Here is a 20,184-nt window from a genome sequence, read left to right as displayed (position 1 = left end):
TGCAATGATACAGCTAAAGGGAAGTCTTAACGCCAGGACCTGGCCATTATGAGAGCCAAAACATAGGGTCTGCAGCTGAATTAGGACTGTGCATCTATGAGAACTTGACAAAGGAAAATAAATAGGGCCTTCATTTGTTTTTCTAATCCTTACCGTAAAATTTAAAATAAGAGTCCATTCACACAACTGATTTAACATATTAGAAAATAACCCATTCTAAGAGGGGTCCTAACACTAACAGCTAAAAAGCTTTCTTTTTTATGTAATGGATTTTCCACAGTAAGAAAAAAGAAGTGGTAGGAAAACACGGGAGGGTTACAAGAAGAAAATTATGATGTCTGAAACCCCGTAAAATTCTGTGAATGAGGCAGGGTGATGGTGCCATAAAAGCCTTTTCTGGAAGCTTGGCAACCCAAATTGGAAATGAAGCACTATGATCTGGTTTGCATACAACACTAACCTAGGTGTGTTTTTTAAACCCTTGGGTTACCATGAACGAGCAGTGTGCTTGATCACTCCCACTTGGTTCCTCCTGCCAGAACGAGTGGCTAAACAAGCCAGGGATGATCTGTCCCTGGCTTGGTTAGTGTTACATCTAATCCCAGAACTCTGTCTTGCCTCTCCCTCAATTAGCCAGAGTTGTAACCCAAGAAAAAATGCCATGTTCCAACCTCTTGCTTGTCAGGGGAGAGACAAGGCTGAGTTCTGGTTTTGGGTGTAATGCTAACGAAAACAGGGATGGAGAATCCCTGGTTTGTTTAGCCACTCCCACTGGCAGGAGGAGCCAAGCAGGAGCAATCAAGCTATATGACCTAGCACACTGGCTCGCTCACGGTTACCATGGGTTACCACTGTGTGCGAACTGGGCCTATATTTCTGCAAGCAGGACAAGCCAAATGGTTTCAAGCTATTCCCAAACATGCTAACATTGTTGAGTAGATTGACCCAAACTTTCTAGAGCATTGGTGCTAAATATTTTACATGCAAGTAATAGATTCTAATGTGGAAATAATTCAAACATGGTATGAAAGAGCCATTTTTGCATATGTTCTGTGTACACTCATTGACTGGAAACAAGGAGGGAAGGCACATTACACAACACAAAAAAAACAGAGAGAAGAAACTCTCAAAAGGTATCTAATTATATTTGAGCGTGACACATTTCAGAAAGGTTTCTTTCCTTCAGGGGCTGGTCTATAAACAAGAATATAAACACTTAAACCCCATTTTTAAAGACATTAAAAGCTTTTGAAATGCATAAGCACAAGAAGACCTATCTCTTATAAGACAACATCTTATCCATGGTCTAACTCCACATATTTATATTACACATAGGAAATGGGAAACAAAATAAACTTTTGGTCTCCCATTTCTTATGGGTTTACGTATATACGTATACGTAAACAAGCTCATTCATGTTTATTTAAAACACTTATAGGCATCATTTGAGAATTTCTTCTCTTTTGTTTCTGTGGTACACTCGTAGATGGTCATAACTGAAAAAGCGGTTTTTCAGTGTCTTTTTTTAAAAAAAAAAAAAAAAGCCTGCAAAGGTGTCCTAGAGATTACAGTAGGACAAAAGCAGTGTGTATCACAGGAAGCAATGCCTCTGTCAATAGCACCTTCAGGGCTCTCCCAGTTTTTTATCTGTCTCCTGTGCATTGCTCTTTTACCATTATTCCAGATAACAACCCAATCTTGTAACTCAGACGTTGACTCCTCCTTACAGCACAGTTGTTACTGCATGCAGGAACATGTGAAGAGAAGTGTGTTCCTAGAAGGAGCTTCCAGTAGCGTTGTTTTTTTTTAACTTGGGGAAGTAGCTCATTTTCAAATGATCTCTGGTGTTAGAGATGACAATTGTTCCTACGGTGCCTTTTTCGTTTGAAATCTAGCGCCCATGTCACTATTTTAGAAGTTCAGGGACCTTAGAATCATTCTAGTTCTTCCTGTATATCTTCTCTAGGAGCATGCTTTCAGGATAAAGGGGGGTGGGGAAATGGATATGAGGCAAAAAGTTCCAAATATCTTTTCCCAGACTAGGGTGCGGGATAAGTGTATTTCCCCTGCTTTGGGGGAGAATGGTGGTGCCCTTGCGCAAGTGAGAGACCCCACCCCACCCCACCCACAGTGATGTAATGATGAGTGCTGTTTAGAGTATGGTAAACAGCACTCCTGATGTTACTGACTAGAATTCCCATCAGCCCCAGTCAAGAGATGTGTACTGACTGGAGATGATGGGAGTTGTGTTCTAACTCATCTGAAGGATTCCAGGTTGAGGAAGGCTGCTGTAGTGTGACAGGCACACTACTTGGTGCCCAACACCATGTTCTTCTTGGAATTTAAAAAGTCATTTTAAAAGAGCTCTTATCGGGGTACGGGGGATACGATGTTAAGGGCTTGGTGCAGAGGCATATCTGCTATCTCAGAGCAGTTGTATCTTTCTCTCTCATGCTGTAATCTTTGATAGCAGCCAATTTTTCAGATTATTTCAGCAGGAAGTGTTTTGCTCTTGGTTGCACCAAGTTTGTTACCCACCCAAGAAATGCTTCTGAGCTTCAACCCCACCCCACCCCTTTCTCCACGTTCTGTTTCTTTCTCAAGTGCACAGGCACCATTTTCAAATGTTCATTTTTATTGTTTTGCTAAGACTCACCCACCTGAAGTCTGAAACATGGACCAAGGACAGTAGAACACATCACTCAAAGGTAGTCAGGGTTTTATTATTAATCATTTCCTTAGTAAAACACATCTCTTTGGGGTGGGAGAAGCATGTCGGACCAACTAGTGTGGATGCAGGAATTGGATGCAATGGAACTTGTCTCCAATAGAAGACAATTTATATTCATTCATTTATTGATTCATTTGATTTCTATAGCTGAAGCACTTTGGGCAATTCACAACAATTTAAATCATAAAATGCAACATAATAAGATACAATGTAAAAGTTTAAATATTTAAAACTACAATATAAAATAATAAAAACCAAAATAAAACCTGCAGTGCAAAGATTTAAAATATAGTAAAAGATTTTTTAAAAACAACAACGTGGAAGACTGAAGTGCCTGGGAAAGGAAGGTTTTTCACCTGGAGCTGAAAGGAGCACATTCTAGGTGCCAGGCAAACTCCCCTGGGAAGTGAACTCCATAACCAGGGTGCCACAACAGAAAAGGCCCTGTTCTTAGTAGCCACCCACTTCACTTCCTTTGGTGGGAGCTCCTGGAGAAGGACCATTTTTTGCTCAGTATATGTCTAGCACAGGTCGCAAAGACATGGTCATGCCAGGGTAGGAAAAACTGCACTGACCTCTCGGATACATACACATGTATGCACTCTTGACAGATTGACAGCTGCCCATCATACCACTCCATCAGGAGCACTCATCCAGCCTTACGAATTCTAAACAAATCCCAAACTGTTAACTGTTGTAAACCGCCCAGAGAGCTTCGGCTGTGGGGCGGTATATATAAATGTAATAAATAAATAAATAAACTGACGGTCACGAGTAAGACAGCCTCCTTTCTCACAGTAGCATTGCCAGCCATTCCTTGCGTGAGTTTTACTTAAAAGAAAAAAAAATGAGAAAAATAGTTCTGGGCTGTGTGTTACTTACCCTGCTGAAATGAGGGAGGATAGCAGTGAAATCTGATGTTCAAAAAAGGGATTGGCAGATCTTATGATATTAGATGTGCAGGACTTGTTTTTCAAGTTGTGCTCATGCATTCAGTAGAGGAGGTTATGCCAACAACTTTCATGACAGACTACATGTCTCACATGTTCCTGTTCATAATAATAGCTTTTTCTTGTTTAGGTTTAAGTTCTTTCTATTCTGAGCTAATGAAAGGATTAGGTGCAGGAGGACGCCTCTGGGAACTTATTGATCGAAAACCAGGACTTCCTTTTAATGGTATGTTTTCTGTTTCATAAACATCTTACAATTGTTTAAAGCTGTTACAATGTCCATAAAAAATGTTAAGTCAGATCTGGGGGCTGTCTTCACAGCACCGGGTTGGTGATGCCTCCCTCTTCAACGCTGCACTTTCCCTCTCGTGGGGCAGCGTCAGGTAATCCCGATGTCGATGAGGGTGTGCACGGTTTCTGGGCGGCCACCCGAGTCCAGACCCTGCTCTCTTCCTGGTGGAAGATTGATAAAATCTTCCTATTCATAAAACTTGCCCCGGAGCGACAACACATGGCAGAAATGCCATGTTGATGTCACTCCCTTTGAAAAAGTCAGGGTAAATCCTCAACTTCTTCATACCTTAGCATCACGGCAAAGCCCCGTGGTGACTGTGGACCTGTGATTGCGTTGTCTAACTGACGCGGCACAGATCCAAAGTAACCGCACATCTTTCCCTCGTTTAGTCTGCCCCTTGGTTAATATTTTCTTAAATAAGAAATATTTCTCATCAGAAATTTACCATGAAATATTTTATCAGAGTAAAATATTTGTATGATGAACATTCAAAAGGGGTGACCATGTTAGTCTGATTTAGCAAAGCCCAACAAAATGGCTTGTGGCACCTTAGAGTAGCGGTCCCCAACATTTTGGTGTTGGTGGACACATTCTGAATTTTGAGTGTGTTGTGCCTGCTGTCACAAAATGGCTGTCATGGGCAGGGGGAATTGCCTATTCATAAAATAGCTGCCATGGTAGGCATGGGCAGTCACAAAACATTCATTTCCTGGAAGGCAAACTGCTGTGATTAAAAGAAAACTAATGTGCCCAAGAATCTAAGTTCAAGGCAGAGATGACGTCTGAGCAATAAAACCCCAAACTACTCTTTTGAACCCAATTAAAGATGGTGCTGGAAAGCAGTCCTTCTCATTGCAGCATGTTAGCTCCAAGTTAAAGAAAATAAAAATAAGAAAAAAATTAAAATCAGGAGAGGCAGAAGCCTGGTGGGTGCCAACAAATGTCTGTCAGCACATTGGAGCCCACGGGGCCCATGTTGGGGACCCTGACCTTGGATTAATGTTTGTTGTGATGCAAGGGTTCATGGGTGAGAGCCCCCTTTTTCAGATGTATGAACTGGTAGCCTCATTGGCTAAGTTTGTATATTATGTGTACAGAGGAAAGAAGGATGGGATGAGGAAATGTTTCCACAAAGTAAGGTCAAAAGACCAAGTGGTGCAAGAGATAGGTGTGTCTCTTTACTATGCACAAATGAAAACAAGAGCCAGAACAAAGACTTAAGGCTGCAATCTTAAACAAGTAGCCCCATTGAACACAGGGGACCTAATTTTAACTAAATATGCATAGGATTGCACTGTAAAATATCCTACCGCCCTAGGATGTTTTTGCAGAGCGACATGAATAGTGTGCCTGAACACCTAAAGAGGGGCAATTATTATCTGTGTGAGCTAGCCACGCCCAGTGATTAAGATGGTGTATTATCACATTATTGTGGCTTATTCATGGTGTATTAGTGGGAAAGCTTAGTGCTCAGACTATGTGTGTGAGTTTAATAGACAGAGGCCATTGCTAGACGAGGAGTTAGTGCGGTGTGAGGCCCGGTCTCCCTGCTGTGCATCCAGATGATGCACAGGGGATCCTGGGGTCAGGCCTGGCTAAGTCCTCCCTTGACCTGGGATAAGCGGATCCGCTTATGGCCCGGCTTTTCTGCAGCCCCGGGCTGAGGCCGGGGCTGTGGAAGGTCTAGCAGGGTCTGTGGCTTTTCCCGGCTGCTTACTTACTCATGAGTAGCCGGGAGAAGCCACGTACTGGGCACAGCATTCCATAGGAGCGCTGTGCCTATCGGGCCGGGGGGGGGGGGAAATCACAGGGGGGGAGATGGGGGCCGGAGGAAAGAGTGGACCCAGCAGGAGAAAGGGGGGGAAGAAAAACGGGGACGGGCATGGCGGACGGGGACAGGGCATGGTGAGCGGGGGGGGAGAAGAACGGGGACGGGCATGGCGAGCGGGCACGGGCGAGCGGGCAGGGGGTGGGCATGGCGAGCGGAGACAGGCATGGCAAGCGGGGGGGAGAAGAATGGGGACGGGCATGGCGAGCGGGCAGGGAGTGGGCATGGCGAGCAGGCACGAGCGGGTAGGGGGCGGGCATGGCGAGCGGGGACGGGCATGGCGAGCGGGGGGAGCACGGGCGAGCGGGCAGGGGGGCATCAGGCATTCGGGGGGAAATCAGGGGCAGGGGGAGCGGGGAACCCTTAATTTTTTTTTTTTTTAAAAGGACTTACCTTTCCGTTGGTGCGCTTCTGCGCACATGGCCCTTTAAGTCCTAAAAAAAATGGAGGACGCGACGGGGCTTTCCCTTACCCCGTCGCGTGTTATGTCTAGAAAAGGGCGACGGCACGCGCTAGTTGCAGCGTGGCCTCGCCCCGACTCCCCACCGGATTATCTGGTAGGTCTAGCAAAGCCCTTAGTTTTATAACTGGGATACATTTCGAGTAAGTTCAGTTTGTTTGTAACTTCTAATCGTAATGGATACACTTCTGAGAATACAGAAAGTCTGTTGATTTGTGAAGTAATTTAAATAGACACAGCTAGCTGGAAGATTTTGGCCACATTTTGTGGTTAGCTTACTTATTTTAATCGTTATTGTGCCATCAACATGTGCAGTATGTTACAAGGCAGAAGACAACGAGTGCTGGGAAGTGAGGACAAATAAGGTCAAGATTGTGAAACACTTTGCACATTTAAAGGTTTTGGATCACTGACAGAAAGGTAGTCATAGGCTGTGTTGTTCAGTCCTCTAACCAGTAGTGCCATATACAGCTGACGTTTCCCAGAATTGCAGGTTTTAAGGCTTTGTGTGCCCTTGGCAGAGATGTGGATGGTGACTACTCCTCTGTCTCTGTATACTCCCTCAAGCCAGTGGAGGCTGGTGGCTCCAATGTCAGTGGGGCATTGAATCCGCTCTGGGTTTCAGTCAGAACTCTTTTAAAGTTCTGATTGGTTTTGACTGAAACCTGGAGCGGATTCATTTCCCCACTGACATCAGAGTCAACAGCCTCCACTGCATCAAGCCCTCCTTTATCTGTTCTACTCAACCTTCTTGTTTGCATATAGGGCTGTATGACAAATTCATTTCAGGTTTTTTAAAACCAGAACTGACCCAATTTTTATTTATTTATTTATTTATTTATTTATTACATTGAACCTCCCAGAACCAAACATAGACCCAAATGATGTCTGGCTGATGTCCGTATAATTCTGACATTGCAATCCAATTCAGGGAACAGAAAAATGTGTACATTTGAAAAAAACGTATGGAATAAACGAGTCCTTTTGAAAAATGCTTGAAAAATGTGTACATTTTAAAAATCCCCACATGAAAATACACACAAGTGGGGGGGGCATGCATGAAAACACCAGGTTTTGTGCAAATTTTATTTCTAAAAAAGCTCACAATCTGGTACCGACTTAAGTTGGAACAAAGTCCAAGGTGCGATTCAGAAAACCTCGATGAGCTTGAGTTGGGATGATTCGCACATCCCTATCTGTAAATTATGTTCCTTTTGTTACACATCTCTGTTATTCAATTCTTGATGCTACTATTGGAGGCCTGGCCTGGCTGCTAATTCATTTCATTTCATTTATTATATTTCTATACTGCCCCATAGCTGAAGCTCTCTGGCAGTTCACAGAAATTTGGCTGTGATACCAAACTTGGAAGGGAGTGGGAATACTTGCCTTTTAGCCCAGTATGGCCATAATCAGCAGAGGCACTTGAGATGTTTAGGATAACAGTGGAGTGTTAAGGTATTTAATTCTCAGAAAGTACTGACAACAGGTATTGCTGTATGAGCAGACTGACCCTACTAGCCTTATGACCTATATTTCTGAATACCCAAAGCCATAAAACACAAAGAAGAATCTTAGCAAACAACCCTGTGCCCATTATTTTGTCTTTTTGATGGCACTGCTGAAGTGTATCTTACTTGGGGAACTGTTGGATTCCTCACTCAAAAATGTATTGGTGCATCTTTGTTGCCATTTTAATTTTGTGGTTTTTGGTTTTCATTTAGAGGGAATAGCGTTAAACCAGGATGCTTTCAAAGGTGCTTTGGAGTTCAGAAATATCCAGTTTGCTTATCCAACACGTCCAGAAGCATTCGTTTTTCAAGACTTTACCCTTAACATCCCAGCTGGCTCTGTCATGGCATTGGTTGGCCCAAGTGGCTCTGGCAAATCGACTGTTGTGTCTCTCTTGCTTAGGCTTTATGATCCAATCTCAGGTAAGGAAGTGTGTGTGTGTGTTTGAGAGAGAGAGAGCAGTTGTTAGATGCCCTTTGAGTTTAGCTATAAAGTTGACCTGTTCCTATTGTTTGTGCAGAACTTGCCTCTTGAGAGGGAAGGGGTAACTTGGCTAGCCATCTGTTCCACAATTATTTCCAAGTGAGGTGGTGTGAGACCTTTGTGGATCTGTTGGAAGGCAGTGCTAGGTTGTTGGAAAGGAGGATCAACTGATTAAAGGCAAAAATTCATAAGAACATAAGAAGAGCCATGCTGGATCAGACCAAGGGTCCATCTAGACCAGGACTTTGTTCACACAGTGGTCAACCAGCTGTTGACTAGGGACCCACAAGCAGGACACAGTGCAACAACACCCTCCCACCGATGTTCCCCAGCAAATGATGTATATAGGCTTGCTGCCTCTGATACTGGAAGTAGCACATAGCCATTAGGACTAATAGCCACTGATATCCTCCTCCTCCAGGAAATTGTCTTACCCCTTTAAAAGCCATCCAAATTGGAGTCCATCACTACATTGTGTGGTAGTGAATTCCATAGTTTAACTATGCATTGTGTGAAGAAGTACTTCTTTTTATCTGTCCTGAATCTCCCACCAATCAGTTTCATGGGAAGACCCCACGTCCTAGTATTATGAGACAGGGAGAAAAATGTCTCCCTATCCACTTTCTCCACACCTTGCATCATTTTGTACGCCTCTATCATGTCTCCCTTTAGCCTCCTTTCCCCCCCAAATTAAACAATCTCAACTGTTGTAACCTTCTCTCATAGTTGGAGATGCTCCAGCCCGTTGATCATTTTACCAGTACCAATTCACCAGTATGTTATCTTAGGCCATAGCTAGACCAGGCCTATATCCCGGGATCGTCCCGGGATCATCCCTGTGCATCCAAATGACACACAGGGGATCCCGGAAGCAGGCAGGGACGACCCCTCCATTTGCCTGGGATAATCCTAAGGTCTAGCTAACCCTTAGAAGAACTGATGAAGCCCATATCCATTCCTGAAGATGGGAGAACACTATAAAAATGGTTTCAGAGAAACATGTTAGGCTTATCTTGTATTTTTACAGCTAATCTTTGGGGCAACATTCCAGCTGAGAGGATGGCTTCTGTTGCCTCTTATGGGAAATACTGTCTCGCAAACACTTTATATATAAACATTCCTGCAACCCTCTAAACCAGGAGTGGACAACCAGAATGGTGTGTGTGTGTGAATTACCCCCACCCAACTCTCTGTGGCCAAATGGCATAAGGGGGAGTGGCCATGCCTCTGACATAGAAGAGATGGGGCCATGTCCCCTGGTGGCATTTGGTCCCCAACAGGTACGTTGAGAGGGTGATCATCTTGGGGTGTTTGCCAGGAACCACCTTCTCCCATCAGAAGAGGCTGGTGTGCAGCAAAGGCACTTTGCCAACCTGTTCGTTACCTTCAATTGGTGAGATCTTGTTGCTTCCAATCTGTTGGGAGGGGGGAGCAGCCCCTTGTTATCTGCCATCACAGATCAGAGATAAGATGGGATGTCATCTCCCTGCTTCTTTACAAAGCCCTTGGTAGGGATGGCAAGGGCTTGGGAAGGGCAAGGGGCCTGTGTAGGGAGCCTGAGCCACCGTAGGCCAGGCAGGCAGTCTCAGCAGGCTGGATTAGGCCCACAGGCCAGAGGGTTGCCCTGTCTCTAAACAGATTGGATCTGGGAAGTATTTGCTGGAATCATTTCTTATGTTAAAGAGTGAGGGGCCTCTGTAGAGGTCACTCACACTGGGAGATTGAAAAACTATGAAGGCCCCCAATGTTTCTCATGATGCTGCTATTTTAAAAAGCTACTTGGAACAACATACTGTCGCAATCCTTATGATACTTAAGTGTCTCCCTCTGCTATTGTTGCTCTTTCTCCTGCATTCTCTATTCTCCATTCCCCAGTATCTAGAATATTATTTAACTGTAGTGTCTTAACTTGTTAAAGGAGGTATCACTGTCGATGGTGTTGATGTTCGTCAGCTCAACCCACTGTGGTTCAGGACTAAAATCGGAACAGTAAGCCAGGTAAGAAGAGAATCAACGTTCCTTCACTTTAGTATTTATTTATTGTAATTCCTTTTTACCCCTATGTCAAAGGAATGTCTTGCTATACTGTTCCATTCTAAGCACCGGACAAAGCTTTGAAAACATTGGAGTGCTTTTTTTGGGGCCACCAGCCATTTGATTTGTACTACGACCACTTAAAAGTGGAAGTCATGCTTGTAATACAGGGGTGGGCAGTCTTTTTTCTGTCGAGAGCCACTTTACCTCCAGGGTAATCTCTCGGGGGCTGCATGCTGGTGGGGGTGAGCCTGGAGCCAGCAGTTGATGGGGCATGAGCTAAAAATGGGTGAGCCCATGCCTTTTCTCTCTCTCTTTGCCATCACTTTTTCTCCCCCCATCTTCCTCCCCTGCTGATGGGGCTTTGGGGTAGGGACAGATCACCCTTGTAGAAGTCTGAGCCGATCACTTGGCACAGGGCTTTGGAAATTAGGCTGAGGGCCATATGAGACTAGGCCTAGGGCAACAGGTTGCCCACCTTTATCGTAACACATCAGTACATATTTATGAAAATTGTGTTTTTCTTTTCATCATTTTATTTGTTGCATGATATACCTTTTGTTTGTAACGCAATCTATATATGTATTGTAAAAAAGCTGAATTGTCATATTCGGTGTGCTTTTTTATATATTAGGAACCGATTCTGTTCTCGTGCTCTATTGCCGAAAACATTGCCTATGGTGCAGAGGACCCTTCTACGGTAACTACTGAAGAAATTGAGAGAGTTGCTGAGATCGCAAATGCTTCTAGTTTTATCCGAAATTTCCCGAAAGGATTCCACACTTTAGTTGGAGAAAAAGGTGTTCTTCTTTCAGGTAAGACTTTGCAATTTCCAGAATGTATTTGTATAGTTTATGTGCTTTGATTCTTTAAATGTGCTTTGATTCGTGAGCTTTGATTATGTGCTTTGATTCGTGAGCAGCGTCTTTCTGTCCATGGAAGGCAGATCCTGGATCTAACCCAGGGTCTGCTTCCGAGAGAGAAAATAGAAAAGTTGTGTTGAATTTTTACATAAAATATTTTTCATATATATTAGGTGGGCAGAAACAACGAATTGCAATTGCTCGAGCTCTTCTCAAGGTAAGCCTTTTTCTCATAACTGTTTCTTAAAGAAAGGAAGAAGGATATGTGTGCTTTTCATAGCTGAGAGTTAATAAAAATAGGAAATGTGTTACAGTTATGGCAATGTCATGATGTATTGTAACAGTCAGCCCTGGATTAACCTTTAAGCAATATAAGCAGATGCTTAGAGCACCAAGGGAAGGGGGGCACCACAGAGTACTGGTACCATAGCTGTAGCCATCTAATTTTAAGGAATTCTAGATTCATAGGAATGGCCTAGCGGCATATTCTAAGGGCAGGAAATTTTTATTATTTGTGCTTTATTTTATTAACACCCAATCAACCAGCTTTAGGCTCTATGTGTCCCACAACATCATCTGACATAACTTTCTGACAATCTTTGTCTCATAAGCTTTTGGAAGGTGATTAAAAATCGTTTTCAGTAAATTTTTGCATTTGCATTTTCCCCTTAAAACAGTTTTATTTTTTAAAAATGCATAAAACAGTGATGAAAATTTTTATTTTTTCTGTTGCCCTAGTTATAAGTAAGTAATTGGCTTATACTGCTTATTGCTATTTAGTGTTAAATAAATATAATAAAAAACAGTTTATATTTAATATAGTTGCGTGTTCTGGTGTGGGGGATGGCCTTGAAGAAAACTGAATTTTTAATATCTTATTTCACCTTCAGCACTTATTGAGTCTTTGGCCTTAGCTAGACCTAAGGTTTATCCCGGGATCGTCCTGGGGTCATCCCTGTTCATGTAAATGACACACAGGATATCTCGGGAGCAGGCAGGGATGACCCCGGGACGATCCCAGGATAAACCTTAGGTCTAGCTAAGACCTTAATGTCTTGCCTGGTAAGCAATGGAAGGGCCAAGGAGGCACCAGTATTGGGCTGAGTTTAGGGCATCAGCTGGCCTTAATCCAGCCCTGCTAACAGTCTTCTCTTAATTTTATTTCTACATCCCTTTTGAGGAAGTAAAAACCGGGCTCTTACTGAAACCTGTTCTACAGGTCTTTCTAGAACAGCCTGCTGTTTCAGGAGCAGCTTCTCTTGAGCTGGGAAGATATTAATTTTCATCAGGATGTCAATATTGTAGTATTTAGTGCTTTAAGAGAGGTAGCTGGCTCCATGGTAACGCTAATTACAAGTTGCAGGTTACTTTATTAAAATGTAGAATGTCTTCATGTTTGTTGGCAATCACTCTTAATCTCGTTAAATTAAGAACTCCAGTCTTTACAAGGAAGAAAATGCTCTGAGGAAGGACGGCCTTTTATAGTCGAATGGGATGAAATATATATTCATACTGGGTGTTAGGAGGTTTGCTATTTTTGAGACTCTACCTTAGACAGAGCAGCCTTGCCTGACCTGGTGCTTTCCTGATGTATTGGCCCACAATTCCCAGAATCCCCTAGCTGGCTACGGCTGTCCTAGAAAAATCTTAACATATCTAATAATGCCTAGTAAGAGCTACAGTATTTACCCTGGCTCATTCTTTTACATAATTTTTTTTTGTTGAATCTGCCTCAATAGTACATATGGGGCCAGTTTACATGTAATGACCGCCAATGGGTTATACAAGCCATGGGCCGTCGGGGACAAACAGAGAAAGAGCAGTCATGGATTAACAACCAGGTTGTTTAGCTCCTAAGCAGCCCATCAGTCTGGCTTCAGACATCACGATCAGCAACCTACAAAGGAACCGATTGTGGGTTGTTGAGTAAAAACAGAAGAGTTGGGGGTGGGGGGAGACTGAAGCTAGAACAATTTTCCATTGGTTAAGCTATATAGACGATTCTAATTCCGTTTCATTCCTCTGTAACATTCTGAACATCCACTTTATTACATTCTGAAAGAGACAGACACCTGTTTTGAAAGATATGTTTATGTTCTGGGGCAGGGGTGGATAACTTTCAATTTTCTCATTCCCCCCTCTTCACAATGGGAGCCACACCCCTGCCCCTTGCTTTGTTTAAGCTAAATAGACCCCTTTTTGCTGCCGCCACATTGCCAACAAATTCAGCTGCAATAGGGGCCACACGGAAGGGCAGGAGGGCCGGGGCACTGCGTGTTGCCCACCCGTTCTAGGGCTAGTAATTTGGTCAGGGATCCCTACCACATCTAAACATCTTTTAAATATATGTTTGTCGCCATGTTTGTGGGAAGTGGTCCTGACTGAGTCAGTAACAAATTAATGTTAGTGTGGGAAGGATGGTGGTTATAGGTCTATCGTTCTCCAAGTACGAAATGGACATCCATAAGGAAGCACAAGCATTTCTTAAGAAGATAACAAACTCCTCCATGATCCCTCTCAGCATTGTGATTGTCTAACTGGGATTGGCCAGAAAGTAGAGTTCTGTTTCTTTACAACAATTGATGGCTCCATGCTTAGGATCATTGCTCTTTGGCACTGGTGCCAACAAAGCTCTTGATTTTGATTTTGTTAATTTGTGACTCAAACTGTATGTGTGTGTGAGAGAGGTGGGGTGTCTCTCGCTGGAGGACCCTCCAGAGTAGATTTAGGGACAAATGAAGCTGTTTTATACTGAGTCAGACCCTTGGTCTGTCTGGACTAGTATTTTTGAAACTGACTGGCAGCAGCCCTCCAAGGAACTTTTCCAGCCCCACATGGAAATGCGGGGATTGAACCTGCACGCAAAGCATGTGCTCTACCACTAAGCCATGACCCCATTGCTAACAATCTTAGAGACACAGGTAGAAAGAGCAGAAAAAGGGGAACCCTTTGAGAGCAGTTATGGGGAGAGGAACTTGGAGTCATCAGAGCTGTCAATGCAGTTTGTGCAGAACCTTGGAGAAATTTCTCCAGATGCAGGGCTCCAGTACTGACCTTAGTGTAAGGAGGTAGCTGAGGGGTTCCTGCATGTTCTTTCTTTTATCATCTTCCAGCCATTGTGTCCTCGCAGCCTCTTCCGTTGCTTGAGTTCCTGAAAAGCCTATGGAGGACTTAGCCAGGACTTCCTCTCTTGGGGTTTTCCAGAGTGGCTGCCTGCTAAGAGCTTGAAAGCTGAGCAAGAAGTTCTTATTATTATTGCTGTTGTTAAAAGGACTTGTAATAGCAACACAAACCCAAAAATGCCTCACTCAGCTTTCAGGCATTCAGCAGGCAATAGCACTAGAAAAACCCCAAGGGAAGAAACCCTGGCTAAGGCCTCTAGAAAGCTTTCCAAGAAGCTCAAGCAGCCAGAGAGTTTGCAAGGACAGAATGGGGGGTGGGAGTGGGGAGAGAATGGAAAAGCCACTTAGGCCTTAGCTAGACCTAAGGTTTATCCTGGTGTTAGATCAATGTTCTTTTCACCCAAGGACGAGATCCCGGGGTCATCCCTGTTCATGTAAATGACACACAGGATAACCCCGGGAGCAGGCAGGGACGATCCCAGGATAAACCTTAGGTCTAGCTAAGACCTTAGCCACTTCCTTCCAGTAAACCCTGCACCCTGAGAAATTTCTCCAAAATTCCCAACATCCCAACGAAGGAGGCTGAAAAACGACTGCCTCTTTTGCAGAGAAACTAAGAGATTGCGAATGTACATTAACTCTTCTTGACAATGTCTGTCAGTAGCTGTTCTTCCTGACAATGTACATAAATTGGCATTTCCATTTTTCCCTAAAAGTTTTGTATGAAAGCAGTTTTCAACCCCCAAAACCGTCCAAGTAAAATCAATTTCATTTTGTCCTTTAGAATCCAAAAATTCTTCTTCTTGATGAAGCAACAAGGTAAGTAATAAAAAAAATTACACAGAAGGGATAACTAGGTGGGGAAATCTTTTGCTTAGAAGAAAGCACTGGTGTTCAAGACACCTAGGAATCATTGGCATCTCTACTACTGACCTAGTGCAAAAGCATTTAATGTCTTTTCCTGTGTGTAAAATGTGCATTGCAGTTTTTAGTTTTGTGTTACTTCCCTTTGAGAGGACTTCAAGCTTTGTCATTCTTATTCAGTATCTCAAAAATGAAATGGTATCAGAGAAGTTAGATATACCTTATTTAAACTTTGTAGCAGGTGTCCACTGTTCAAGTTAGGGAGTGAGAGCTTTTCTACGTGCAGCATTTATTGTGTGCTCATGAATCCTTACTTGCAATTTCTTTTTTTTGCAAACTCTTTAGATGCCATCATGACCTTCCAGTTTCACTTCCGTTTTTTCAACGCACTTTCCCATTTTTTGTTTTTTTAGAACAGAGAAAATGAGCTATTAGCATGAGGGAAATGGTGTTATTTCTTCTTTTGTGATTGCAATATTCCACTATAGCACAGCTCCACTTATAGGGGGAAAAGCAGGAAAGGAAAAACAATTTGTATAGCTTCATCCCACGTACCTGTTTCCCTCAAATTATCCCCTACAGTGCTAAGCTGTCGCCATTGTTGCTGTTGTTGCTACCGGGCGGCTAGATCCTCTGCATACCAGGAAATGGGTTTAAGGGGGGAAATGTAAAAATTAATTAAAAATCAATGGATGACCCAATCCAATTCAAATTTGGTATGCTTAAAGCTCTCCTTAATATCTATTACTGTGCCAATTTTGATGTCTTTATCTTTAAAGCTTACACAGATGAAAGCATTTGTTTATTTTTTCTTCAAATCCTGCTCCTGCGCCCCAGTGGCCAATCGGAAAACAACGAATGATACGCTTGGAAACTAGTAGCAAAATATGGCGAGGCTTTTGCCTTTGAAGCACAATTAACGCAGGATGCATGGGAGTACTTCACAATAAAAGCAGATTATAAACTGGAAAACTTTGGAGTCCTTCGCACGCAATTCACAGTGATTGCACAGTATAATGCTGGTGTGATAAAGCTCAATAGAGCTCAGATCTCAAGCCCACTATAAGGCTTTTATAGTGCCACCACCCTGCCTTATACGCAGGGTTACATGGGGGCCCAGATGACAAGCTCTTCTGTATTGAAGGCCAAGGGCAGGATCCAAGTCTGTCCATGTGCCAGGAGGACCCATCACTAGCACAACAAGGAGTTAGCATGTTAAAAAGCAACCAGAAATGAGTGGAAACACTCATTTCCAGAACAGGCCAGGTCAGTGAAGCTTGAGTAAACTCTGCTGACCTGTCCCGGTCCCACTGGTGCAACAGAAAGAGTGGGAGTGCAGCAGCAGTATTGGATACTGCCCCAGTTGTGTTAAGACTTCACCACCCCAAAATAAAGGGATCATCTAAAAAAACATACACAACAAATCTTGACTTTTGTTCAGTACCCTGAAAATATTGTCATTTATGAGAGACTTTAAGGCCTTAGTTAGACTTAAGGTTTATCCCAGGATCATCCTGGGGTCGTCCCTGCCTGCTCCCGGGATCCCGTTTGTCATTTACATGAACAGGGATGACCCCGGGACGATCCTGGGATAAACCTTAGGTCTAGCTAAGGCCTAATTGAAAAGAAAGCCAAGTGGTTAGAAAATTAGAGTATGTAATAAACTAAATGTCCTCAGACATTTATTATAAGGGATAATAAAATCTTTTCCTCTTCATTCTGTTCATGAATTAGTGCTTTGGACGCTGAAAATGAATTCCTTGTCCAAGAAGCGTTAGATCGGCTTATGGAAGGGAGAACTGTCCTCATTATTGCTCATCGTCTATCCACTATTCAGAATGCTGATTCTGTTGCAGTTCTTGATCAAGGCAGAATTATTGAGTGTGGGAAGCATGAAACACTGCTGGCAAACCCAAATGGACTTTTCAGCAAACTAATGAAAAAACAGTCTTTTATCCAGCACAGTGAAAATGTAAAATCCTGAAAGAAAAATCTTTTTAAAAAAACCCGGTATGAAAGAGTATAATGAATGGAAATTAACACATTTCCAAGAATTTTAAATTATGTTTCAATTTATGTACAATAAAAGTTATATATATTTTCTAGTGTGTTCCAAATATCTCAAAAGTTGGTTGCGCTAAACTTTTTATGCAGAGCTTCAAATTATTTTATTCTTGTGAAGATATCTAACATGGGATTATTTTCAGACTGTAAATATTTTTTCTGCTGCTTTGATTAATAGATATGTTATGGGTGTTAATGGTTTTAACCGTGAGCTTTGTCAAGACTCTGAGGCCATAGCTAGACCTAAGGTTTATCCCAGGATGATCCTGGGTTCGTCCCTGCCTGAGCGCTGGATGCCCTGTGTGGCACTTAGATGAACAGGTTTGACCCAAGGACAATCCTGGGATAAACCTTAGATCTAGCTACGGCCTGAGTGCATTTGTACACAAGGCATTTATCTTGTGGTTGTCATTTCCTATTCAGGATTGTTTATAGGTTCTTTAGACAATGTTGTGACCTTCTAGTTTTGCTTCTGAAACTAACCAGAACTTTCAGCAAGTTTTTTTAGAACAGGGAAAATGTGAAAAGAAAAAGTGAAAGAAAGTGTGGTTTCCTCTTGTGTATTTGAGTTATTTCAGTATATCACAGTGCCACCTAGAGGTTATGCAAGAACAAATGTAGTGCTAGGGTCTCAATTCTGCAACAAAACAGAAAGTAGAAATGGATTAACAACCTTGTGTAGAAAAGCTCTAATTTTTCCAGCTGATTTGAAATTGTAGGAAAATAAAATCACACTAAGTTCTGGAATCCATTCAGGTGGACCCAGGGATCTATTCGCAGAACTTCCCATTCATGGAAATTATTTTCATCTATTTATCTTCACCCTCCGAAAATCTGCTCCAGAGCATTGGAAGACCCTCCAGAACAGTGTGGCAAGTGACACAGCAGGCTGCTGGAGAAAATGGGTATTTTAATTTTTCTGGAAGCGCGATTTACAATATGTATTTCATAAAACCTGGCAGAGGGCAGCTTAGCTTTCAAGAATATCTTTTGAAATTAGCTCGGCAGTTTACCTAATTTCTGCTAATGAAAAGTGAACACAAGGTCCATTTTCCATGTCAAAGGTCATCCCCATGCTTTGTATTCCTGCCACAAGTTCAGTTGTGGGACTTTTGCTTATCTGTCTTTTTAATAGGAATTGTCTCATTTCTACTCATTTCTTTTGTAAACCGCCGAGAGCTTCAGCTATTGGGCGGTATAGAAATGCAATAAATAAATAAATAAATACCTTTAAAATATGTGAAAAACTGTGGGTTCACAAAAAAAAATCCAGAAATTCTGCACAGAATGATATAATTGGATACAACCTGGAATGACTAGACCAGCTCCTAGCTGTTGTGTCTGCAAATGCCCTGTATATCTAGAGTGCAATGTATTTTGTAGCCTGCTAGCTGGGTGACTTGAATCTCAATTGACTTGCTTGAAGTTCATTTCATGCAGCATTTTACAACTGTGTAGGCAAGAGTATGGTCCCTTAGTCCTTCAAAAAATATTTTTTACAATCAATAATTCAGTGGTATCTGCAGGGAACAGTCAGAGTGAAGTAAAGTAATAAGCAATTCAGAGTCTAAACAAGTTCATTTTCAATATAGCTAGTTGACTTTGATATAAGTGTGTGTTTTAAATTTGTTTTAAATTTATGCGTGTTTTAAATTTGTTGGTTTTTTATGCTCTTCATGGTTTTTAATTTTTGTGAACCGCCCAGAGAGCTTCAGCTATTGGGCGGTATAAAAATGTAATAAATAAATAAATAAGAGGAAAGGTTTTTTTAAATGATTTTTGCTACATTCTTTGATATTTATTTTCCAATGTCCTGTTGTCAGTAATATTTTGTATTATGATTAAAAAGTATTAATAAACCATATATTACAGCTGCTATGTTGTTACTTATCCTGCTTTTTAATAGCATGTGTTTGATTCATATATATATATATATATATATATATATATAAATTAAATATAATATATAGCCTCTCTGTGAGTCATAGAGAAGCTGCCAAAAGTGTGTGTTTCTACCCCTGCTCCACATCACTTGCTTCCTTGTATTCTGGAAACTCTTCCTGCAATGCGATGTCATAACATGGTATATGATACTAGATGTTATTGGGAGTGAACTCAAAATAGGGATGCCATTTTTGGTGGCATCACTATGACTCCCATAATGTTTAGTTTGGCTCAGTATGTTGAATTCTCATGCCACATCAAGAGTGGCTTTATTTTGCAACATGGCTGGGGCATGCTGGGAGTTGTAGGCAATTTTTTTCTTTCTAAACATGCATAGGATTGTGCCCTAAATGTTTTCTTTTACACAGTCCCCATTACTTGCTTGCAGGCAGCCCTAGTTCAACTACTGACCCTAGTGATGAAAATTTAAAATGCACAGGTTTGGTTGTAGCGTGACTATATAGGAAGGAGGACAGGGCTCCTGTATCATTAACAGTTGTCTAGAAATGCTGTTCTGCTAGTGTAAACGATGTCAATGGAAATTGCAATGTGCCTTTTATTGTGCCATCTGATTTACAGAATTTTATGAGGGGTCCAGACATTGTCAGCTTCCACTCCTCTCCCTCCCGTCTCATCTTCCACTCATCTCCCTCCCTTCCCATATCTTCTTTCATATATTGTGGAAAATCTGTTAAAGAAGAAAAGCTGAAATAGTTGCACAGTGCCTTCTGACTGTTAGCAGTCTTCATTTGGAAGTTCCCTTAAACTGATCCCTGAGCCTGCCACCCACCCACCCTCCGCCAGCTATGCAGAGGGTGAAAACATTGCATTAGCACAGTCCACTAGAGTGCTCTTCTAGGCTAAATCTACTTCTGACTAAAAGTCACTAGTTTTTCCTTAGCTGTTCTTCCCTGGCTTGCTCGCCTTCCTTGTTCTGCAATCTTTTCACTGCCTCTTTTTTCTCTCAATAATTTCCCCCAAGTTCCTCTTTCCTCTGTTTGCAAACTGCCTTTTTATTAATGGAGGTTCATATC

The 20,184-nt window shown here is 42.3% G+C and overlaps 2 protein-coding genes across 3 annotated transcripts in view; both read left to right on the top strand.

Moving 5' to 3' along the window:
- The window catches only part of ABCB10 (ATP binding cassette subfamily B member 10), a 29,053-nt gene extending 9,971 nt beyond the window's left edge, over positions 1-19,082 (top strand). For both annotated transcript variants that reach the window (XM_063124401.1, XM_063124402.1), the window contains exons 7-13: positions 3,812-3,907; positions 7,989-8,198; positions 10,178-10,257; positions 10,928-11,108; positions 11,330-11,373; positions 15,063-15,097; positions 16,877-19,082. In XM_063124401.1, the coding sequence (XP_062980471.1) occupies positions 3,812-3,907; positions 7,989-8,198; positions 10,178-10,257; positions 10,928-11,108; positions 11,330-11,373; positions 15,063-15,097; positions 16,877-17,126 (896 nt within the window). In that variant the 3' untranslated portion in view covers positions 17,127-19,082. The remainder of the gene's footprint in view (positions 1-3,811; positions 3,908-7,988; positions 8,199-10,177; positions 10,258-10,927; positions 11,109-11,329; positions 11,374-15,062; positions 15,098-16,876) is intronic.
- ACTA1 (actin alpha 1, skeletal muscle) overlaps positions 1-20,184 on the top strand; it is a 131,511-nt gene that overhangs the window by 54,036 nt on the left and 57,291 nt on the right. The window lies entirely within an intron of this gene.

This window comes from Elgaria multicarinata, chromosome 4, assembly GCF_023053635.1.
Source record: "Elgaria multicarinata webbii isolate HBS135686 ecotype San Diego chromosome 4, rElgMul1.1.pri, whole genome shotgun sequence".
Taxonomy (NCBI): Eukaryota; Metazoa; Chordata; class Lepidosauria; order Squamata; family Anguidae; genus Elgaria; species Elgaria multicarinata.
The sequence above is the reverse complement of the archived record's forward strand: the minus strand, read 5'-3'. Positions and strand labels throughout refer to the sequence as shown.